At 43.9% G+C, this 20,592-nt stretch overlaps 1 protein-coding gene across 1 annotated transcript; it reads right to left on the reverse strand.

The window, feature by feature from the left end:
- Positions 1-2,914: 2,914 nt before the first annotated feature.
- On the reverse strand, positions 2,915-3,307 carry LOC118831576 (60S ribosomal protein L36-like). Its single transcript, XM_036738964.1, has one exon. It carries the CDS (start codon positions 3,296-3,298, stop codon positions 2,981-2,983), a length of 318 nt encoding a protein of 105 aa, XP_036594859.1. The 5' UTR covers positions 3,299-3,307; the 3' UTR covers positions 2,915-2,980.
- Positions 3,308-20,592: the final 17,285 nt, after the last annotated feature.

Consider the following 20,592-nt stretch of genomic DNA (forward strand, 5'->3'; position numbering starts at 1 on the left):
ATAAACAGGGACTGTGAATGTTTACTAAATTGTCTTTTTATTGTTTCTCATTCTGAATTTTAAATTGGTAAAATATCTAAGCTCCGCATTGTTGTATAGATTGGAATGGGAGAAACAAGACTTTTTTATTTAAGAAAGAGACCTTTCATAACCCGAGCTTTACAGAGGGAATAAAAATTAGTTTACTATGGAGGATGCTGGTCCTTGGGTGGTTGGAGATGATATAAACCTACCTAGTGCCTTGGAAAGTTCCTATCTCTCTCTCTTGTCCCTCTGCCTTTCTCATTCCCAACACACAGCTTCTCTGACCTGAGTAAACCTTTGGGCAGCCATTTATGACTCTTGGCCTCAGTGGATGGAGAAGAAGGGAGAGGGAAGTCGGAACTGGCAGTGTAGAATTATAGCTTCATAGGCTATTCTAAACTGAAAGAGACCTTAGCAGTAATGGGAGCCTCCTCACTTTGGCCTAAATTGACACATAAGTGGTTGGTTGTGTGGTAGGTGGACACTGTTAGAAAGTGGCACTTGGGGAGATGATAAGTTATTGTCATTGATTAAGCTTCCCTCGTGTGTCACTTGTTTATGCTGCTTTTAACCCACGTTCACTTAGAGTATGGTGAGAAATAATTGGGTCAGATAGGACTCTTGGATTGATTTCATTTAGACATCTGGTAATAGCATAATAATATTGAGGTAATAGCATTCTGGCTGCTGGCTTGTTGTATGCAACCTAGAAAATGACTGCTGGGTTGTTGCTCCTGGGCTGTCCAATTCACAGCTAAGCCTGGAAAGATTTAAGGATAAACAGTCTGTTGGGAGTAATTGATCCACTAATGTGTGTTATTATGAGGGGCATTGATTGGTGCCCTTTATCTAATTCTGGTCTCAGCCTTCTCAGCTTCTTTTTCCTTCTCTTTTATTCTTGCTTCCCCTCTCCCCTTTTGATTTAGTCTTTCCATCCCTTCACTCCCTTGTGCATGGTTTAATAACTAGTTATAGTTCCCTTGTCTTATTTGAAAAGCAAGCGAATTGAATATTTTAGATTTCCCTTCAGGATAAAGTGTGGCCTAATATGCCCCAATCATTGATCCATGAAGGGTAGGGGGTGGAGGGATGGCCTCAAGAGCAGCCTTTATTGAAAAGGAACTGGCCACCCTTGCTACTAACAGGCTACTGGTGGACGAGTAAGCCAGAGAGCCCCAGGAAATCAGTGGCCCACTGCAATACCCCCTCCACTCCCTTATTCACATCCCTCCGAATATTTCTCCACCAACATCCTGCTCTAAAGCTCTCCACCCCTCCCACTCTACTCTCTGTAATACCTGCTCTTTTCTTGCCTCCATCTCCTTGTACTCACTGAGACTCGGCTTCCTCCTTATGACACAGCTTCCCTGGCTACCCTCCTCTCCCTGACATCGCTGGTCCTAGTGAGAATATTGCCCCTTTTAGGCTATCCCTCACTATTATCGCTCAGTCACGTTGATTAGGTGGAGGTTCATTCAGGATTGATCTTATCACCCACAAATGCTGCACTTGCATGTTATGCACTCTGAAATTCCTCTATGATCACAGTCTGCTGTCACTCTACCTCTTCTGCCTTGCAACTTCAAAACCTGTTGTTCAACCTCATTGCAATCTCTAATCCCTCCACCCCTCCATGTTCTCCCAGGCTGCACTGGTCACTCTGCCCCCTTCCCCGGCGACCCCTTGGTTAACTAGTTCAACCCTATACTGACCTCTCAGGGCCTTTGCCTCTTATCCCTATGGAAGATTTTGTCCTGCCAAGCCTTTACCCTGTATTACTTCTGCTGTTTGGGGCCTTTGTTCACGTGTTTCAAAACAAAGGTGGAGAAAATCATGAAACTGGACTGACTGGTCCACTACACACTTAGGTTACAAAATTTTTCCGGCCCTTATAGTGGGAAAGCACCTTTTACCTCCCTGATTGACTCACTTTCCCACTCAGAAGAGTGGTTTTTCAAAACCTCATCCCTCCTCAAATCCCTCATGGCTCCTCCTCCCTCCATCCTTTCAGCTGAGAGCTTTTCCTCATTTCACCCAAATAACAGGCTCCCTGCCTTACCTCACCACACAGCTACTTCCTCTCACTTTCTTCTTCACCCCATCTCAGGAGAAACATGACAAGTGATCCTATTGCACCCTGTTTTCTCTCCAGCATCCCCACTATTGACTAATCTTTAATCTCTCCCTGTCTTCTGAGTGCTTCCCTGCTGCCTACAGACACCCCCATCCTCAAAAAACCCTCAATGATTGTTTCTGCTGTCCTATAACTTCTCCATTCTGTGGCCATACTCATTGAAAAGGCCATGTACAATCAGTGTCTCTACTTCCTTTCCCTCCCCATCCTCCCAGTCACCGGTGCTTGACACCCAGATGTAGTTTTCACTCCTCTCTTTCATATCCAATTGTTTGTCAAGTCCTGCTGTTTGTCTTTTTGTATCATCTCTCCTCGACTCTTCTCTCCATGGACATCGCCTCATCTTGGCAGGCCTTTATCACTTCATGCCTGGCCTGTTGCGGTAGTCTTCTGGTGGGCCTCTCCCATGCCAGTGCATCCTCCATTCACCTGTCAATTTGAACTTCCTAAAGCATTTCACTATTACCCGCTAATACCTCCAGGATCAAATATAAGATTCTCTGGCTCTTAAAACCCTAATTTGGCTCCTTCCTACCTTTCCAATTTTCTTGCGCCTCTCCCATCCCCCTACATAATGTTCAGTAAAATGACACTAGCCACCTAGGTGTTCCTTGGATGTGACATTCCATCTCTAGACTCCTGGGCATTTTCCCCTAGTTATCTCTCATGCCTAGAATGTCTCCCTCCTCATTCTGCTTCCTGCCTTCCTTGGCTTCCTTCAAGTCCCAATTAAAGACACCCTCTCTGCAGAAGGTCTTTTTTTTTTTTTTTTTATTTGTCAAATCTTTATTGGGTAAGTGGGAAAGATTGGCAGGGTCCAGTTTAGTCCTTCTTGGCAGCAGCCTTCCTCATGGCAGCTAGGACGTTGCTGAGCTCCTCTCTCTTCCTCTTGGCCCGGATGTGAGTTCCCACCCTTTTTTTGATGAACTTAAGGGCTCTCTTATCCTTAGAGACCTTTAACAATTCCATGGCACGCCTCTCATAAGGGGCAAATCCACACACTTCCCGGATCATATCTCTCACAAACTTGGTGTGTTTGGTCAAGTGCCCACGGCGGCGGCAGTGTCGCGGCTTCGAAACGTTTTTGGTAACTTTGTGGCCCTTGTTGAGGCCCACAGCCATGGGGTATCGGATGGCCATGGCTGCGGCGCGTAGCCCCAACGGCAGCCACAGCAGAAGGAAGCCAGAAGGTCCTTCTTAATCTTTCCCAGTCCTCCTTAATCTTAGGGCCTCCCCTTTGAAGTTATCTCCAATATATACTATTACATTATATATATATGTGTATGTATACATACACACACATCTCATATGTATCCTATTAAATTCTATAATCCTGTGACTATCCCTAATACACCTTGCATAGATTCTGTTTGTACATAGTTGTTTGCATTTTGTCTCCCCATTATACTGTGAGCTCCTTGACAACAGGAACTATTTTTGCCCTCCTTTGTATCCCCAGTACTTAGCACAGTGCCTGGCACATAGTAGGTGCTTAATAAATGTTTGTTGACTTCCTGAAAAAAAAGTTCTCATCCCCACAATCCTTGGCACTATCAGATGGCTCATTGTCAGAAATAAGATCATTTTATCAATGGAAATGACATTAAGGAAGATGCATTACCATCTGTCTTGATGCTGCTGATGCAACCAAGGAGCGGCTGTCTTCTACAAATTATTTCTTTTCTGGCCAAAAACTCTGAGGGTCTTTCCCCTTCCAGGTGGATTCTTTTTTGAAGGCAGACCAGGCCATCTTTTGCCTCAATTCTTACCTAGCCTTTAATTTAATGACTGAACGGTGTTGCCTCAGACACAGACCTGGTAAAGACCTTAGCTTGGAAAGGCCTGCTTCCAGGGCCATAGACGGTCGTCCTGAGCTATGCCTTTCCACTGGACTCGGATGAGTGGAGGAGAGAATGAAACTGATGACTTGGGCGGCCCTGCCTCACTTAAATGCAATTCACTTGCAAGTCAAGACGTACCCCCACGACGTCATTGGCCCTCTTCTAGAAGGAAGAACAAACAGCTACAAAACCCGGTTGCTAACTGCCAGCCCAGCGTTCTTAATGATTTTAAATTAAGTTGTACACGTATTTAAAACCCAGTAGATGTCCCTCCGGGAGCGTTTCTTTTTGTATTCCCCAGGAGCTGGTTCTCAGTGTCTGTCAAGGTCAACTACACAGCGATACAAAGTGTCTTTATTCTTTATTAGTCCGATACATAAGGAAAAAGTCTTATTGGAATGCCCCGGCCAGATTTCTTTACACCCTTTTCATACTCCCCACGCCCCCTATAATGTCAAACCCTCGTCTTTAGGAAAGGGGGTGACAAGAATCAAGATTCTCATCGCCCACGGTCCCCGAAGCAGGGCTGGGGCTCTTCCACCCGCTTCCAGGGCTCAGCACTAATGGTGAGCTTATTAATTATTTATTAGTTATTAATAGTGGTTTCCAAGGTTGCATTTTTCCGTGGCCTTGGCCTTGGTCCCCTAGCTCCGGGCACTCCCCGCAGGTCTGGGGCTGCGCTCGGCGTCCCTCGCTCTGCCCAGCACGGGGCTGTGGAGAGCAGAAGCCGGCGGAAGCGCCCCCTTGGTCTCTGGAGCCGGGAGCATCTCGTAGTGTAGTGTGGCAGACTGGACCGACTGCGCATGCTCCGCGGGGGACGGCGACCCCGGGGACAGAAGAACGCATGCGCCGTGTGGCTTGCCGGTCGGTGACGGCCTCATCCTTCCTGGTTCTCTGCCCAGGTGGGAGGCTCCGCTCAGCGCTCGCTGCGCGCTGCGTCCATGCGCACCTGGAGGTCTCATCTGCCCGTCCGGGCTGCGAGGATGTCCTCGGGGGCAGCTGGGTACTGCTGCGTCCTGCGCTGCTCTAGGACCGGGGGTGGGTGTCCTACGCTGCCCTAACCTGCCCCGCCCCGTGAGCACCGCTCCCCCCTCCCTGGCCCAACCTGCCTCCTTCTTTGCAAGTGTCCCCATCCTCCGCTGAGGGTAGACAGGACCGTGCTCCAGGTGGAGCCTAGAGTCTTGCACGTGATAGGGACTTGGTCATTTTTTAAATTTGATTGAAAGTGACCCTCAGACCTCCACCGTTTGTCCAAAGCAACTACTTCTTATGTAAAAAGAGGGAGCTAGTTTAAACTTTGAAGGTCCCTTTCAGCTCTGAAATTTTACGATTCTTATACTGGGCTTAGACCAGACAGCGTGCCTATCTTCACATCTCTTCCACCATTAGAGTAAAAATCTGAGATCCCTGGACCGTTTAGTGATGAGCAATGCCCCCTGAGATCACACCTGAGATATAAAGCTTCACTTCCCAGAGGACTCCTCTTTTAGGGAAGGTCTTTGTTCAACCAAAGCCCTGGAGATCCTCTACGCTGTCTTCAAATCTGCCGAGGACCTTTGGGGTCTAGAGTCTGTCCTGAACAGTGCCTGGGAAAAACCCACCCTCGGACCCGCAGATAGTGAAGTGTCTTCATCCCCCTCCAAGGGGTACAACTTTGGGTTGAGAGGAGACTCATGACTTAACACATATTGGAAACATCCAGACAGGTCTGTTAATGAAGTTATTGGAGAAACACTGTAGTTTGAAGGATGAGAAGTGACTGGTTGGGGAATGAGGCATCATTGGTGGGCTAGAATGGGTCTTCTGGAAACTGCAGTATTAGGTTTTGGCTTTGAAGCTCTGCTGGGTGGTTGGCAGAACTCCAACACACAGGAGGGTGGAATATGCTTTACTTTGCATTTATCTGCTTGCCCCTTCCTGGTTTATCAGTGTGCCATCCCCAGACCTAATGAAATCCATTGTCCCTCTCACATCTCTCGTGGAGGACTGACTGAGTCTGCTGGTTTTACTTCGTGAAGTATCCTAGGGATGGAATTTAGAGTGCCTGGAGGGTACCATGTACCTTGACTTGCCACTAGGGGGTAGTGTAACAAGTCATGCTTTCCTCCATGGCCAGATCCTTGGGGAGCCTGACCCCATGGCTCTGACCCTATGGACCCTGCCTGAACAGGGGTGGGGGAAGGGCATGCAATGAATCCTTTAACATCCCCACCCCCCCAATCAAGGGAAAAACAAAATTTAATAACGAGAAGTCCTACAGAGTCACTTTTTCCTCTCTAATTTGTCTTTGAGGCTGACATGAGAGAAAACCCCAAATTTCCGAGTGTGCCCGTCACAGTTTTACCACAGTATCCTGGCGGGGCATCTGGTGCGGAGCTGATAGTGCAGGGGGCCCTGGGCCGAAGCCCTGCCGGAAACCTAGTGCTGCCAGCGGTTGGGGGGCCGATGGCTGAGACAGGAAGCTCCCCATGGCTAAGGGAAGAGGGCTCTGGGGTTTGGTGACAGAGAAGCTGTGTGAAGCCTCTAGCTTAGAAGCCAGAATGCCCCCACTACCTCCTTGGATCTATTTTTTAGTACCCTTGGAGCTGCCCCTTCTTCCTGACTCAGCCACTTAGCAAGGCCTGGGCGCCATTTTGCACTTAGGCCATCGGGAGGGCCTAAGTGAGCTTGTGCGGTTCCAGGCTTGGGGCATCAGTGTTGCCTCCAATGGCAATATTTTCCTAATTGAGTGGTGGAGGCTTCCTAGGTGAGGTGGTGGTTCCTGGAGAGACCAGGCACCCACCGCAGAAGCAACAGCAGCAGCAGTAGCTAACGTAATTCAGTGATGAGCTCCTGAGGGTTTGAAGAATCCGCTGGTGAGGGAAATTCTTCACTTCAAACAAAGGTCCCGAGTAGTCCCAACATGTGGCTTTCTGGTGTCAGTGTTGCTGCCTTCCATGGCAGGGTCATGTGTGTGTGTGTGTGTGTGTGTGTGTGTGTGTGTAGGCGAAAGTCAGTGTAGCCTAGAGAAAATGAAATTCCATCACCTTTGTTTCCAGACTATCCTTTCTAACTTATCTATTGCCCTCAGTAATACTTTAGTCACTGAAGACTCCCAGACTTAGAGGCATTTTAGAATCTCCTCTTTGTTCGCTATCATCCATCATTACAAAGTCCTATTACTTTTTCTTCAGAAATATTTCAAATTATTGTTTTTTTAATCTCTCTTCCTATCACTACCATCCTGGCTCTCACCCTGATGTACATAGATTATAGTAACAGATTCTTAGCTGGTACCATTCTTTCCCATTCATCCTCCACACCAAGTCTATAATTCTCTCCCAAAAATATAGTTTTCATGATGTTGCTCCCTAAACCCACATTGGATCAATTCTAAACACCGTAGTCTTGCATTCAAAGCTCTTCCAATAATTTCACTACCACTTCCCTCCCTACCAAATCCTATAATGACTCAATGTTGTTGTTCTGTTGTGTCCAGTGTCCGACTCTTCATGACCCCATCTGAGGTTTTCTCATCAGAGATACTGGAGTGGTTTTGCTATTTCCTTCTCCAGCTCATTTTATAGATGAGGAAACTGAGGCAAACAGGGTTAAGTGACTTGTCCAGGGTAACAAAGATCATAAGCATTTGAGGTAAGACTGGAACTCGGGAAGAGTCTTCCTGACTCCAGGCCTGGTACTCTTAACCACTGCCCTACCTAAGCTGACCTGTAAATGACTGTACACAGGTTGTTTATAGCTGTTGCTCATGATGCCTTCTTTTCTCTGGAATGCATTTCTGCCTCTCAGTCTTTCCAGATCCTAGCTTCTTCAAAATTCAGATCAAGCCATGCTTTCTTGAAGAAACCTTCCTAAGACCATTGCATGATATCAGGTCCCTGCTTGCAATCGTCTCATGTGTTTTGTCTTTGAAACTAAACTATAAATATCTTAAAGGCAAAAATCTTACTGTTTGTATTCCCCACAGTACTTAGTACAGGGCTTGAGAACCCAACTAGAACCCAACCACAGTAATAGTTGAATGAATGAATGAGCAGAAGAATAAAATGGGTTTGGTTGGGACTGACCATTCATCCAGGTCATATTGAATGTTGCCTGTATTCATAGCCCGGTAGTAGGAACTTTGGAATGTTTCCACCCAGGGCAATGGGAGGACAGAGAATGACTGAAACCTGTATCCCCTTCCCCAACCTGGTACAACATTATCTAGATCTTTCTGGGACCTTACCATTGTTAGGACAGTTTTATCTCCTTCATAACAGCGCCAAGCCTAGGGATAATTGGAGAAACTTTGTCTTTGGAGAAACTCTGTTCTCTGTGCTTCCTGGTATATCCCCCTGGAATACTATTAGTTTTGAGGACAAAGGTCAAAATGTCAATGAAAAAGCTAGAGTATCAGGAGCCAGAAACTCTGGAATTGTGGGCTGCCTCTCTGCACAACCTTGGATTTGCCAGGTGGATACAGCAGGTTTTGTGCCCTTGTGGCCACTAGATGGCCCTGTAACCTTATGAAATCCGGAGTCTAGGGTAGATTAAAATAAAAAGAAGCTGCTTTGTGGCAGGGGATTGATTGCTGCCTCGGATGAAACAATGTGGACTAGAACCTTTCCTAACCCAGCCGGACCAACAGTGGTCGGGAAATGCCCCACGACCCCCATCTTACTACTGTTAACTTCATCAGAGGCATCAGAAGAATCATTATCCCCCTTTCAGAGGTGTTAAGGCATTAAGGACTTGCTCAGTCATACAATAACTACAATAAATTAGCAGTAAAGCCCAGACATCCTAGTCTCTAACTCTTAGCCCTAAGCCGCTCTGCCCATTTCTGGTCTCTCTGATTTACAAGCAACACCAATCAGTCAACAAACATTTACCAAGCACCTTCTTTGTGCCAGGCACCAAGGATACACGGAGTGCTAGGGGTGAATGAGAGAAAAGAGAGTCTGAGAGGGCAGACATAAATTGGGCTGGGGAGAGACAACAGGGGAAATTCCATCTGAGTTGTCCATGTTGTCTTAAATAATTTCAGTCAATCAAGGAGTTAGGGGTGGGGTAGGAAGTAGCGGGGTTGGAGAAGAGATACGATAGAGAGGAGTTTGGTTGAGGTTGGTTGCTTCTCTTAAGCAGAGGTATAGACTTTATTGCCCCCTTAACCTATGGCTGCAAAAGTCCTTAGTTTGGCTTAAATGAGATTAAAAGGTAGTTGGAAAATGTTTAATAAATAAAAATACAATAAATCATTGATAATGTTAACATGGTTTTCTAAGTCAATAAATGCCCAACAGAGATCAGTTTCTAGTTGAGTCTGACACCATTGAAAGGACAAATCCAACCAGAATGAACTCAGGAGGGATCCAGATGTCTTTGTAGGGTATTTATATGAAATCTTAGTTATTGCTGTGATGTGAGATATAGATTCTATCCCAGAAGCAATACGTTATAAATAAAGTAATGTGGAAGTAGTAGGTTACCACTTATTCAACATAAAATATCAATTATGTATTAATTATGTGGCATTGTGTTACAAAGATACTGTGGGAGAGGGAATATACACACCCTCTACATATATGCAAACATATACATACATATATCCTATAATTCATTGTCCCTGTTCTTAAGGAAGCTATAGTCTAGTTGGGAAGGCGAAACCTATAGATGGGAAAAACTGAAAGAAAACAAATTAAATAACACCACCATTCAGAACAGCAGACTAAAGTGTGTCACAGAACGAATAGTGTAGAAGGGTCAGGGGCGAAATGTTTGTCTGTAACAAATCTAGTAAATCATTATTTGGCTCCTGCTGTGTGCAAGACGCTGTGTTGATTTAGTCACCAAAATGGCGTATCCACAGAGATCTGCAGAGCAACTGAACCTTCGTGGCCCCAAGTTCCTAGCATCCCCTTCCCCTAACGTCTGACAGCCATGGTGAGAAGTGGAAGACGAAATCTCACCTCCTTCAATTGAACGTGCATTTTAACAAGCAGGCTTCGGTATGCCCACTATGTTACAGGCATTCTTCTCGAGCAAGAGAGAAGTAATTGTTACCTTCAAGGAGTTTATAGTTTCCTGCATGGGGCGGGGAGAGGAATGCAACATGTACCCAGATAAATAAATACAAAGTTTTAAAATGTGATTATTTGCCAAGAATTTTATATTGATTATCTCAGAGCCTCAGAGCAACCCTGTGAGGCGAGTGCTAAAGATACTGTTATTCCCATTTTCCGAGAGGTTGAGTGCTTTGCCCTCGGTCATTGCTAAATAAGTGTCAGAGATGCCAACCAGGGATGTACAGAGCCAAAACAAAGTAAACAGCCCCTGACCTCAAGGAACTTCTATTTTACTGGAGGAATAGACAGTTACACAGATTAAATAAATAATTATGTAAATTCGCTCCACTCTATCCTTGGGTTATTCTGACTTTGGCACGGTGAGAATTATTAAGTATTAGAATGAGTTGCTGAAGCAGGAAGAGTTCCTTTTGTAGAAATCCATCTGACTTATTCAAGAATAGATGCCTCCATATATGTGAAATATATGTGCTCCAACACGTACCTTCTGGTCTGTCTATTCTCTTCATTGTCCCCCATACATGCCATGCATATTGATTTCCACTCCTGAACTTTTGCTTGTGGGGAAGCTAGATGAAACAGTGGATAAAACACCAGGCCTGAAGTCAGGAAGATTCATCTTCCTGAGTTCAAATCTGGCCTCAGACACTTACTAGCTGTGTGACCCTGGGCAAGTCACCTAACCCTGTTTGCCTCAGTTTCCTCATCTGTAAAATGAGCTGGAGAAGGAAATGGTGAATCACTCCAGTATTTCTGCCAAGAAAACCTCAAATGGGGTCACAAAGAGTCAGACGCAACCAAAGAACAACTGAAAAAAAAAAGAAACCTTTGCTTATACTGTCACCCTGCCCTAAAATGCCTTCCTCAATCCTTTCTTTCTGGCCAAATCCTATTCATTGAGGGCCCAGCTCAAGTCCCATATTCTTTGAAACTTTCCTCAATTTGATTTCTGCTGAGCTCTATTTCTTATACCTTCCTAAGATACTGAATAGCCATAGTCACAGAATCATAGCCTATTAGAGGCAGAAGGGTGCTTGGGAACCCTTTAGTCCAATCTCTGTGCTTTACAGATGATGAAGCAGAGGCCCAGGGAGATAAAGACATTGTCCTGAGGTCATAAGCTAGTTAGCAGTGAAACTAGAACCAGAACCTATGTCTCTTGATCCCTACTCCAGTGTCCTTTCCTCTAGAACAGGGCTTCTGAAACTTTTTCCACTGGAGACCCCTTCAGCGCTTAAACTGTGCTATGGGTCATGACCCACAGGTTAAGAAGTGCTGCTCTAGAACATGTTTCCCTTCTTACCTGTATTGCACAATCTAGTACTTTATTTTAGATGAACCTTTTCCCCTTCCCTAGTGGTTTCTTGGACATAAATTTTACCTATTCGTCTATAACATAAGTTTCCTGAGGGTGAAGATTGTGTCTCATACTTCTCTGGTATTCCCCAATTGCATCTAGTTGGATTTATTGCTAGGTATACAGTAGGTGTTCAATATATACTTGGTGAATGAATGGCCTAAGGAGTGAATGATATGGTTTAGTGGAAGATCTACCACATGGCAGGAAGATGAACTAGATAGATCAATGTTCCTCAACTCAAAATATGCTCACGAATCTGTAAAATGGATAAACTCTCTCTTCCGGACAACTTCATCCCCTGGAAGGGTGTCCATAGCTCGGGAGGTAGGGACTGGGAACCATAGAGGAGAAAGCTGGGGGTGGGAAGAGTGGGGCACACAGAGAAGGAGAGAGTGAAGATGGAGAAGTCCATCTATTTATAGTGGTTTCTTCTCTTATTTTTTAAGTTTTAAGAAAGATGACTCTGTGGTTGGAAACGTTTTGCTGAATAGCAAAAAAAATTAAATTGCTGATAACTAACAGGTGAAAAACATTGTCTTGGATCTCTGAGGTCTCCACTAACTCTAGGCCCAGGGTCCTTTAATCCCAGCTCTTGTCAAATCCGGTATATAGTCTCCGGATGGGAAAGAAGAGTGTGACTACAAAGGAAGAGAATACTGCTTAGCAAAGACATTTTAAACCTGTAGAAATAAGGGAAACTACTTGAAGAGAGTCAGAGCTTCCTTTTCATTGCTCTTGAGTAAGCAGCAAGGCCTAGGAAGCGAATCCAAGGGCTGACATAGCAATGAAAGCTTATTTTTGTTCCAAAGGTCTGAGCAAGTTTCAAGTAAGTTTTCCCTGCTCTGCAATCTTTACCTTAAATGGAGGTGAACCCAGGAATGGAGTGACTTCTTAGTCAACCTCAACTCATAGCTTACCAACTTGCCTATTCCTGAGGGTCCTTGACCCTGGGCAATAGGGGAGATGATTTATTGGAAGCAGAGCTACATTATTGTCTGAGCTGCTTGGAGTGGTCCTCATCCTGGCAATTCCCATCATCCCATTTTCTGACCCCCTCTTCTCTACTTCTGTTCTGTGACGTCGGGAACTGGGAGTCAGTGTGGATGGTTGGTTGGAGAGTCAGCAGGGTCAAAGCATGGAGAATCTGTTTTTTGTTCCTCAGGAACTTCACCTCAGCGTATCTCTAACCGAGGTCTCTTCAGACTTTCCTTTTTTTCCAGATGCAGTCTCTCTCTTGTTACCTCTTGTCAGGGGATGAGGGTTGGGGAGGGTAAGAGGTTGCACATTAATCTCCCAGGCACTGGCCTCCTGGTCAGGGTGGCGCTTATCATGGTTCTGCTCATGTCAGCTGGGCCTTCCGGAGCCCCTGCATAGAGGGTTGGCAGCAGTCTCACAATGCTCTCTGCCCTCAGCAGCCTCCCCTGCCCCCCCAGGCCTTGGGCTCAGTTCTTTACCACATCAGGATACAGAACATTGCATGAATTCCGGTCTCAATGGAATTATTTCAGAATTTTGGTCAACTGCAAGCTCTGGGTGTTTCACAAACTATCTATCACTGCTGTGTGGTGTGGGCAGGGGCTGGGCCCTGGGCATTTAACGGATGCAGCAAGGCACCCACTGTCCACTGTATGTGGGGGTTGCCCCCACCCAATCCCACCCTGGGAGGCTGCAGGTGCTCAGCTTCTCTGTTGGGAGGCACTGTCTTTCTTGAGCAGCTTTAGTGGGTGGGCAGTCCCTAGGAGGCATACTAATTCTCAGCAGAGGTAGCTCTATAGGGCTTTGCTTCGGCCTTGAAGGTCTTAAGAAGAAGCAAGGAGACTCCTAGGCCCCTGTTTTCCCATTACCACCTTGCCTTGCTTTCTCTGCCTGTATCTAAGACTGAGCTTGGGAACATGGGCTGTCTTTACTACCTGGAGGCCCTGAATGACGGATATGGTCTGAACTGGCAGGACCAGACTCCCTGCTTGATTATGACCACTGTTTTCTAGAATCATCAGGAGGGCTTCAAGTCTATTCAGATACCTCATGGCATTGCTTCAATTTAAAGCAGTGGTCAGGAGGCCTTGAAGAGGACTAAAATGACCCCAGAGATTGGACTGTCTGATAACTGTTCCCTTTCTGTCTGAACTGGGGAGAAGTGCCCTGTGGACCAGAAGTGATTAGGGGTTTGGCTCTGGCTTGAATGTGATAGAGAGGCCTGGGTTGGCACAGGATCTCCAGTTTCCTACAAAGGGGCCCTGGGGCTCAGGGCTGACTCAGGAAGAAGCTGCTTACAAAATCATCAAATCTGCTCTTAAAGAGCTGTGGGGATTTACTGAAGCAAGAAGTCCCTAAGCCCTGCAGAAGGTCAACCTAGTTCTTCTTACCGAGCTCATGAGAGAATATGGGCTGGTGTCTCTTAGTGTAGGAAAACAGCTGTTTTCCTTGGAATGACTGATAGGGAGGAGGAGGAGGAGGAGGAGGAGGAGGAGAGGTCCATTAGTTCACATGTGAGGTGAACTCATGGGATAAGCTTGCAAGGTCTACACAACCTTCAGCACCTCCAGGACAGGCAACCCAGTTGTACTGAGATTTTAATTCAATTTGAAATAAGTACACATTTATTAAGCGCATACCGCAAGCATAAGTCAAGGCATCACTCCATCATGTCATTGGTCCTCTTTGAAAATGAAGGATGAGCATCATTATTACCATCAACAAACACATGCTAGATGCTGTTCTGGGTACTGGACACACACACACACACACACACACAAACACACACACACACACACACACAGACACAAACACAAATTTAAGGATGAAGTAAATGATGGTCAAGGAGTAGGAAGCAGGACCTTTGAATAAGCCAAGTGGATGGACACTTATTGGTATGATTTGAGACATGTTAGCTGGGTTTCCCTGTCTCCCCATCACTCCCTTCCTCTCTACCCCTTTCACATTTGCTTCTTCCTAGAGTTTTAAATTCATCCAGGGTTAGAGATTCATTCCTTTTAGTGTTCTAGAGACCGCTGTAGAAGTTCAAAGGTCCTGGGAAGGCTAATACATTAAGGCAAGGAGGGGTTATTAGCCTGAGATCTAGGGAACTTATTTTTTAGATATTTAGATAATTGATCTTCAATATTCATGGCTTTCTTTGTAATTCTATATATTTTATTTTATGAATTTAAAAGCATTATTCTGAGTAGGGTTCTATAGGTTTTGCCAGATTGCCCAAGGGACCAGGGTACAAAAAGATTCAGAACTCTTGCTTTAAGATGTTTTCAGGACTCATTGCATAGATTATTTGATACCCTTCAAAGAACTGGGGCTAGCATAGAAATCTGGGGCGGGGGGGGGACATGATCAGGAGTGGAGACAAGGGAGCTGAGAAAACCCCAAAGATAAGCTGGCTTCGCTCTAGGCAGGCCCTGACAGGAGGTAGCAGATGGAGGTGGTCTCTCCATTTCTGCTATTGTTCTACAGCCTTGGGCAAGTCAATCTCATTGGATTTCTTCATCTCTACAATAAGGGGTTTGGGCTAGATGACTTGGGGGGGGTCTAATCTATGACTCTGTGGTGCTATGAACTTTACCACCCTCCATTTGGCTAGCATTACCTTCCTGGTGGGACTCAATACAACTTTTGTTGTTGTTGGGTTGATTTAGTCATGTCTGACCCTTTGTGACCCTATTTGGGATTTTCTTGGCAAAGATACTGGAAAGGTTTGCCATTTCTTTTTCCAGCTCATTTTACAGATGAGGAAACTGAGGCAAACAGGGTTAAACTCTTGCCCAGAGTCACACAGCTAGCAGTTTGTGAGGCTGGATTTGAATTCAAATCTTCCTGATGCCAAGACTGGCTCTCTACCCACTGTGTCACCCATCTGACAACAGCTCCTTAGTGCCAATGCACTAGGAAAGAGCTGTCATGAGGCTAATCTCCTGAAAATGTACATAGAGGTTATATTTAGGTCCATCCTCTTTATATATGCCTTAATTAATAATAGCTAAAGCAAGATGGCAGCTGGAAAACAGGGGCTCTCCCCCAAATCCCTCCAAACAACTGTGAAAAATGGCTCTGAACAAGTTCTAGAGCCACAGAACCCACAAAATAACAGAGGGAAACAAATCTCAGCCCAAGATGGCCTGGGTGGTCTCTGGGAAGGGTCTATCATACCTTGCTGGGAGCAGAGTGCAGTCCAGCATGGGCTACGCCAGGACAGACCAGACCTGGCGTGGGGCTGAGCAGGCGTCAGGGTCATGAATCACTGAGCTGTGGCAGTTACCATACTTCACAACCCCCAAACACCAAAGACAACGGAGCAGGTTAGTGGGAAAACTGTTGGATCTGGGTGAGAGAAGTGCGTGATCTGGCCCCAGCCCTAGGGGCAGCAGAAGTGGCACAGCAGCAGCAACAGGAAGCTCCTGTGGCTGCTTCCAGAGCTCCAGTGGAGGCTGCTTTTGTCCCCAGGCCCACCCGATGGGAGGAATCAAGGAATCAGAGCAGGAGTACAGGGATTGCTTTGCTGGTGCAGAGACAGGGTTCTCTTGCTTTACTCTGCTTGCATCTGGGTTGCAGTCCTGGTTGGTGGTTCTTGGGGGCAGAGGAGCACTGGTATGGCAGAGCTTGTGGTGACTGTGAAGTAGAAGTAGCTCTGAAAACAGCAGCACAATGCCCCTAAAGCTTGGGACAAAGTATTCTCTACTCTAAAAGCAGTCATACCCTGACCAAAAGCTCAAGGGTCAAGTAGTTGGCTGGGAACATGAGCAGGCAGTATAAAAGGACTCAGACTCAGACTCAGACTATAGAATCTTTTTTTTTTGGTGACAAAGAAGATCAAAACATACAGCCAGAAGAAGTCAACAAAGTCAAAGAGCCTACATCAAAAGCCTCCAAGAAAAATATGAATTGGTCTCAGGCCATGAAAGAGCTAAAAAAGAATTTGGAAAATCAAGTAAGAGAAGCAGAGGAAAAATTGGGAAGAGAAATGAGAGTGATGCAAGAAAACCATGAAAAACAAGTCAATGACTTGCTAAAGGAGACCCCAAAAAACAGTGAAGAAATTAACACCTTAATAATTGCTAGAACCCATACAACAATTTAAATTTTACCAAGTACTTTACATAAGTTATCGCATTTGATCGTGCGGTAGGTGCTATTATTAGCCTTATTTTATGGATGAAGAAACTGAGGCTGAGAAGTTGAATGACTTGTCCAGATTCACACAGCTAGTAAGTGTTCAAGTCAGTATTCAAACTCAGGTTTTCCTGACTTCATGTCCCACACTCTATCCACTATACCACTGGTTGACTATTCCATCATGGTCTCCTTTTTCCTAGGAAGGTATTCTGTTCCAATCCCTGTCAATTAATCTCTGTTCCAATGTTAATTTATAGAGACCAACTTATGAGAGATAGAGTCTAATACTATCCTTATGGATAAGATGGAGGTTTGTGAGGTAGATCAGGGTACAGTTAAGTAGATTCAGAACTGGTTAAGTGACTGACCCAGAGAGAAGTCATTAGTGAAGGAGTATTAACATGGATAGAAATCTTTAGTAGACTGCCCCAGGGATTTATGTTTGGCCCTGTGCTTTTTCTTGTTTTTTATCAATGACAGCATAGTTAGGACCTTTATCAAAGATGCTGATGGTAATTAATGCTAGTGACAATCAGTTATTATACTGGATCATATTAGAGAGAGTTAGGATCCAGAAAGATTTCAAAAGGTTAGGAGAATGGGGCAAATCTAATTGAATAAAATTAAATATAAATGTAAAGTCTGACACTTGGGGTTAAAAAAACCAACTTAAGTGGGAAGAATAGTTGGACAAGCAAATGAGATCTATGAATTTTAGTGGAATGGAATTCATTCATTAACATAAATGAATATCATGACATGGAAACCAAAAAAGTTAGATAAATCCTAGGTATCATTAAGAGGGGCATAATATCCATTCCACAGGCAAAGACACTTCCTCTGTGCCTTGCCTTGGTCAGAACATATCTGGAGCATTGCGTTCAATTCTGGGAGTCACATTTTAAGGAAGCAGTTGACAGGTTGGAAGGCATCCAGAGGAAGCCAACTAGGATGTCAAAGGGTATGGAGAGCATACCATGTAAAGTTATAGTGAACTGGGTATGTGTAGCATGAGAATGGAAGATTTAAAGGATATGCATTACCTGTCTTTAAGTACCTGGAAGTCTGTCATGTGGAAAAGGTTTTGTACTTGTTCTTCTGGAACCTGGAGGGCAGAATTAGGAGGAGAAATAGGCAGCTGGGTGGTGGACTTGGAGTGAGAAAGACCTAAGTTCCAATCTGGCCTCAGACACTTACTAACTTGGTGACTCTGGGCAAGTCACTTAACCTGTGTTTGCCTCCGTTTCTTCATCTGTAAAATGGGGATAATAACAGCACCTACCTCCCAGGATTGTTGTGAGGATCAAATGAGATAATACTTGTCAAGCTTAGCACAGTACTTGGCGCCTAATAGGTACTATATAAATGTTAGTTATTATTATTAGAAGTAGAAATAATGGGTGGAAGAGGCAAAGGCAGATTTAATCCTTGGAAACCAAAAAAGTTAGATAAATCCTAGGCATCATTAAGAGAGGCATAATGTCCATTCCAGGGCTTGATTTACAGAAGACCTTTCTAGAAATTAGAGCTATTCAGAAGTGGACTGGACTGGCAATGGGTAGCAATGGGTTCCCCTTCACTTGAGGTCTTCAAGCAAAGTATTGATACCTATTTGTTGAGAATGCTGTAGGGGGCTGACCTGGTGAGTTATGAATCAGACTAGATATTCTCTGAGATATCATCAACCACCGAGATTCTGTGACTTTGAAATCTAATCCTTTCCTTACATTCATATCTCTGCCACACACTCTCAACACTTGATGTGTTATTTTTAAACTGGGTTTATTTATTTATTTTTATAATCATTTATTTTCAGTTTTTAACATTCACTTCCATAAATTTTGAGTTTTAAATTTTCTCACTCTCCCTTTCATCCCTCCTCCCCAAGATGGCGTGCAATCTGATATAGACTCTACTTGTACCTTCATGTTAAACATAGTCTCACATTAGTCATGATGTAAAGAAGAATTAGAACTAATGGAAGGAACCACAAGAAAGAAGAAACAGAACAAAACAACAAAAGAAAAGGAGAGCGAATAGTCTGCTTTCATCTGCATTCAGGCTCTAAAGTGCTTTCTCTGGATGTAGATAGCATTTTCCATTGTGGAGTTGTCTTAGGTCCTTGTATTGCTGAGAAGAGTTAAGTCTATCAAAGTCAGTCATCACACCATGTGGACTGTAACTGTGTATAATGTTCTCCTGGTTCTGCTCACTTCACTCAGCATCAGTTCATATAAGTCTTTCCAGGTTTTCCTGAAGTCTGCCTGCTCATCATTTCTTATAGCACAATAGTATTCCATGACATTAATATACCACAGTCAATCAATCCCTAATTAAAGGGCATCCCTTCAACTTCCAATTCTTGGCTATCACAAAAAGAACTGCCATAAATATTCTTTGTACATGTGGGTCTTTTTTCTCATTTTTATGATCTCTTCAGAACACAGACCTAGAAGTGGTATTGTTGGGTCGAAGGGTATGCACAGTTTTATAGCCCTTTGGGCATAGTTAACTGGGTTTATTTATAAGGGAAAAGAGTAAATTCAAAAATAATATGAAAAGGGACAGCTAATCAGCAATGTATTAAGTAATTTTATCTAGAGTAATCAGGTTGACACACCAGCTTACTATCTGTTTAATCACCTACTTCTGTGGTCAAAGGATATGAACAAATAACTCTCAAAGAATGATTACACACTATGAACAATCATGTGAATGGTTGCTCAAATCACTAATAATAATAACAAATCAAAGCAAATTTGAGATTTTGAACTTTAGACCTAACAAATTGATTAAGATGAAACAGGATAAAAATACTTCTGTTAGAAGGGTCCTAGAAAAACCGGCACATAGTTTTTCAATATATTTTTATTTATTTCATTAAATATTTCCCCATTACATGTTAAATAATTTTAACATTCATTTTAAAAAATTTTGAGTTCCAAATTCTCTGCCTTCCCTCTCCTTGAGAAGGCAAGCAGTATGATATTGACTATACATGTGAAGCCATGTTACAAAAGAAAACACAGACAAAAAACTCCAAGAAAAATAAAGTTTAAAAAGCATGCTTCAATCTGCATTCAGAGTTTATCAGTTCTCTCTTTAGAGATGGGTAGCATTTTTTCATCTTGGAAATCGGAAGTCTTGGATCATTGTCTTGATCAGAGTAGCTACGTCTTTCACGATTGATCATCTTTATAATATTACCATTGCTGTGTACAATGTTCTCTTGGTTCTACTCACTTCACTTTGCATGAATTCGTATAAACCTTCCCAGGTCATATAACTTTTTAAAAAGAGGGATGGGGAATGTGAATGAGATCTCCAGACAGAGAGGTGATGGAGTCAAGATGCAGAATGAAACATACATTTTTGCACATGACTCATCAGAAAATCTGTTTTGCATGACTGTGCATAGTTGTTACAAGACTAAAAAACATGTTACCCATTTTTTTCCCAATAGTGGCGGAAAGATGCGAGGGATAAAAAAATAAAGGCTTATTACTTGGAAAAAAAATAAAGTTTTCAAAATAAAGACAGGCACATGAATATGCTATTGGTAGAACTGTGATTTGCTCTAATGATTTTCAAAAGCAATTTGGAATTATTCAAACAAAGTGACTAAAGTGCCCATACCTTGTGACCCAGTGATTTCACTGTTAACAAAATACTCCAAGGAAGTCAATGATAAAAAAGGCCCCATCTATACTAAATTATTTATAATAATACTTTTTTTGTAGTAGCAAAGAACTTTGGACAATCAATAAATCAACAAATTTGTATTAAGCACCTACTATGTGCCAGGCACTGTGGACACAAGCACAGAGAACGAAACAATTGCTCTTGCCAAGGAATGTATAAGGGAGACAAGTACGTATATAAAAGTGTTTAGCATATACAGGCAGTGAACAAATACAAATATGTACAAAGAACCTAAATACAAGATAGGGAGGAAGGGCACTAAGCAGTTGTGGGGATCAGGAAAGGATTCATGCAGAAATATGTCTTAAGGTAAGAGAGAGATTCTGTGAGGCCAAGGGAAGG

This window comes from Trichosurus vulpecula, chromosome 9 (assembly GCF_011100635.1).
Source record: "Trichosurus vulpecula isolate mTriVul1 chromosome 9, mTriVul1.pri, whole genome shotgun sequence".
In the NCBI taxonomy this organism is placed as follows: Eukaryota; Metazoa; Chordata; class Mammalia; order Diprotodontia; family Phalangeridae; genus Trichosurus; species Trichosurus vulpecula.